At 36.0% G+C, this 3,632-nt stretch overlaps 1 protein-coding gene across 1 annotated transcript in view; it reads right to left on the bottom strand.

Moving 5' to 3' along the window:
- Positions 1–3,632, bottom strand: part of SLC13A1 (solute carrier family 13 (sodium/sulfate symporter), member 1) — a 20,370-nt gene that overhangs the window by 11,219 nt on the left and 5,519 nt on the right. Inside the window, 3 exon segments of the mRNA XM_009084073.1 lie at positions 2,265–2,425; positions 2,912–2,978; positions 3,070–3,127. Of these exon segments, the coding sequence (XP_009082321.1) occupies positions 2,265–2,425; positions 2,912–2,978; positions 3,070–3,127 (286 nt within the window).

Consider the following 3,632-nt stretch of genomic DNA (forward strand, 5'->3'; position numbering starts at 1 on the left):
GACTACAAAGAAACAGAACTTGAAAGAAAGCAGTTCTTTGAGAGGAGACTTTATCACAAGAAAATATACTCCAGTGAAAAGTCTCCAAGGAATGTACAAGACAACAGAGGAGGCAACACTGAGGCTTGTTTCATTTAAACTTCTGTAAGGGATTTAAAACTGATTAAAACCAAAATTATTATTACTAGTTTCCAGGAAAGGCAGGAATGTTTGTTTGCTAGGTGGATTGTCTCTCCAGTCACCTTGTCTCATTGAAGCTGTCTTAATCTACTGTTTACAGGTGTGAGCCATTCAACCAGCGCTCTCCCTGCCATGTGCATTTAATAAAAGGCGAAATGGGCTTTGGTTTTCAGAAAGAAATACGTTTACTCTTGAATGTGATAGGTACAAGGTAGGTAAAAAGGCACAGTAAACAAAGCTTGTTTTTCAATTTACTTTGTTGTGCTTCAGTTTGCTCTTCCTTTGAGATCCTCCAGCTCTAATGAGAGAGCTTTTAATGCCGATAGTGAGAAAATTCAATCTTCTTCCTTGATGCAAAAATCAGATGGGAGGAAACTAAAAATGTCCAGACGGAGGTTCTAATGACTATTTCCAATTTTTAGCCAAGATTTTGTACTTCAGGTCTTGCTAGAAAGAAAGTAATTCTGATAGCTACATAGGCTTTTGAAGCTGTAAATGCTTATTATAAATGGTATAAAGTATTGTGCAGATTTTAGGTTTGATCTATATTTACTATGATGCTTACATATATTGCAATTAGAGCGCTAGCCAGGACCAAACCTAACCTCCTACCCTTTTCTTGAGACGATGCTCTAAATTGCAACTGTACATAATGATGAGAAAGTGAAACTGGAACAATAAAAAGCTTTTTGCTGTTACATAACTTATTGATTCCATGGCTATATACCTTTTATTACATGATTAGCCACATCAATTTTTGAATGTACAAATTTCAAGATAAGAAAAAACTGACATCAGTGTAGCAACGATTAAGCATTTCATCTCTTGCTAAAGTGTTTATGATCTTTCCTGAAATATGTGTGATAATTTCTTACTGACCAACAAAACAAGCTCTTAAATACTTTATACTAAAGAGTCAATTCCATTATAAAATGTTAATTTATTGTGGTCAAGTTCCACAGTAAGTTTGTACAGGGCTGAGTATTAAAGTTAGGTATTGTTCATCTCTGGAGCAAATATTCCTCTGGGAGACTGGATGGTCAATTTAAATGATTTAATAAAATGATCTATTATATAGTGCTGGTTGGATTATCTGCTATTGTTGGATTATCTACTACAGGTCCTGTCTGAGGCAAGGATGGACAGGACACACTGAACTATTTATTTTCTAAACCTACTTGCTCTGGAAAATGAAAAAGTGTAATTAATTTTAATAATCCTCTTTTACAGTGACTCAGTGTCAATAACAGTAAACTCATTCCAGGCAAACACTACAAATGCTATCAATAACTGGTCTTTAACAATTTTGCCATGTGCAGTACAAAATAGTGGGCAGGAGAGGGTAATAAAAGGATTGCACTGTATTTTGCCCTATTTCAAAATTAGAGTAAGAATATTTCTGACCGTGAGTAGTTAGCAATAATTAAAAAAAAAAGTTCAGCAAGATCTATTGGTCTTTCAAAAGCTTAGGAGTGAAATCTGCCAATCTTCTTTTCACAGCAGGTCTACTTAAATATGAAGAGGAGTAATAACAAAAGTTTTTGAAAACCTCAAAACAAAGTGTTCCACTGAATGCAAAGTTTCAAACTGGTTTGAAATTATTTGATTTTCATTGACTAATGGACCTAAATTCTTTGTTTCAACAATGCACTAAGCTTACTTAGCCTCTTGAATGTCTCCTGATGCTCTTTGCTAAGCAGACCCAAACTGAGCTCCTGCTGCACTTAGAAATGAATAACAGTCCTTTTATGGCCAGACAGTGCCTTTCATATTCATGCTAAGTAGTGTCTTCCTCCCCAGACAAGCCCATCTTATTCAAAGAGCAAAGTACTACTTAACCAAAGAATGGTCATCTTGTTGCATGTGTTGGCAGATCACTTATAGCCCTTCCCAGTGTGAGGCAAACAGAACCATGCAATTTCATTTTCTCTCTTTAATAAGCAAATGAAAAAAGCAAAAGAATCAAATAATATCGAATCAAAGGGTAAGTTTCTAGTGTGTTTTAGGGCAGCCATGGGAGAGCTCAAGAAAGTGTTAAAATTCTGGATTAAAAAGAATGCAAATAATGTAATACAGTCTCTTACGTATTGAAGTGCTCAGTAAAAATCAGATTAGTCGATGTTCCCGTGATTGTGGTCAGCCCTCCAATGGTGGCAGAATAAGCAACACATAAGCACATCACTTTGAAAATCCCGTTGTATTTTGCCTTTTTGCTTTTTCTCTCTGCTTCAGCAGGCGGTAGGTTCTGCTGAGAAAGTATATGCACCAATTAATACATAAGAAGGGCTCATCATCAGTCACAAAGAAAGGATTCAAGGATGTCTCAGAAGAACCAAACAATTTGCTGGCAACACAGCTGTTTGCAGTGTGGTTTTGTTTGCTGTTATAGTGGCACTACATTATTCATGCAAAGAAAAAAGAGGAAGAGTCCCATCCTGAAGTCCTTTTCCTGATCTGTCTTTACACAGGAACTTCCTTTTTATATGTACTGATATATTTTCACACCTGAAATATAGAGGTTTGTGCTCTGGGTGAAATACACTGGGAGCACAAACCCACAAAGGAAATAACTACATAAACAAACTGTGTGTATATGTGTGACTACACATATATATCTCTTATTCACATGAAAATAGCTTCTTTGTTACCTGTGCTGTGTTAGGTGTTGCATAGCAGTGAGATTTAGGTTTAAACTAAGTTACATTGAATAATAAAAAGAAACTTTCAGTACCTGCTCCTTTTCCTTTTCATTTTCCTTTTCAATTGTGCACACAGTACTACCCACACCGCTGTTATATCTGAAAAAAACCAAAGAAATATATTGTAATAAACAGATATTCTATATAGACGAATTCTTAGAACAGAATTTAGTAAATGAATAACAATTACCCATTAATGTGTTTTTCTTTCTCTTTCCATTCACTGTTTTCACATTCTCCTATATTTTCTGCAAGACAGTGATGCAAAGACAGATTAGCATTTAAAGGAGCAAAACTGGAAAAGCTCCACAACATGTCCCATTCCATACAATCACTCCACATCATTCCATGAATATATTTGAAACTTTCAACCTTAAAAGCAGTTGAGTTGTGCCCTACGCCTTCATGACTCCTATTTCCCAGAATCTGAGTTTTCTAATGAGGAGAAATCTCTCTAATTTACAATCCAGCTGTATATGTAACCAGTTTAGACTCATTCGTTCTCCCAACATTACCCTAGATCTTAAGGAGCTCTTTTCTTATGCTAACATTTAATCCCCCAGTGTATCTATAGCCTATATTCATATTTCTTTTCAGCCATTCTACTAGGCTGATAAGTCAGCCTCTTCCCATCTCCCCTCCTCTCACACAGCTGCCACCTTCTGCACCTGTTCAGGTTAAGAGAGAGAGCACAATGAAGCACTAATGATGCTAGTACTTCTGCAGCCATTTAATTGTATTTCATGTGCTGTT

Source organism: Acanthisitta chloris, unplaced genomic scaffold (assembly GCF_000695815.1).
Source record: "Acanthisitta chloris isolate BGI_N310 unplaced genomic scaffold, ASM69581v1 scaffold1070, whole genome shotgun sequence".
Classification (NCBI taxonomy): Eukaryota; Metazoa; Chordata; class Aves; order Passeriformes; family Acanthisittidae; genus Acanthisitta; species Acanthisitta chloris.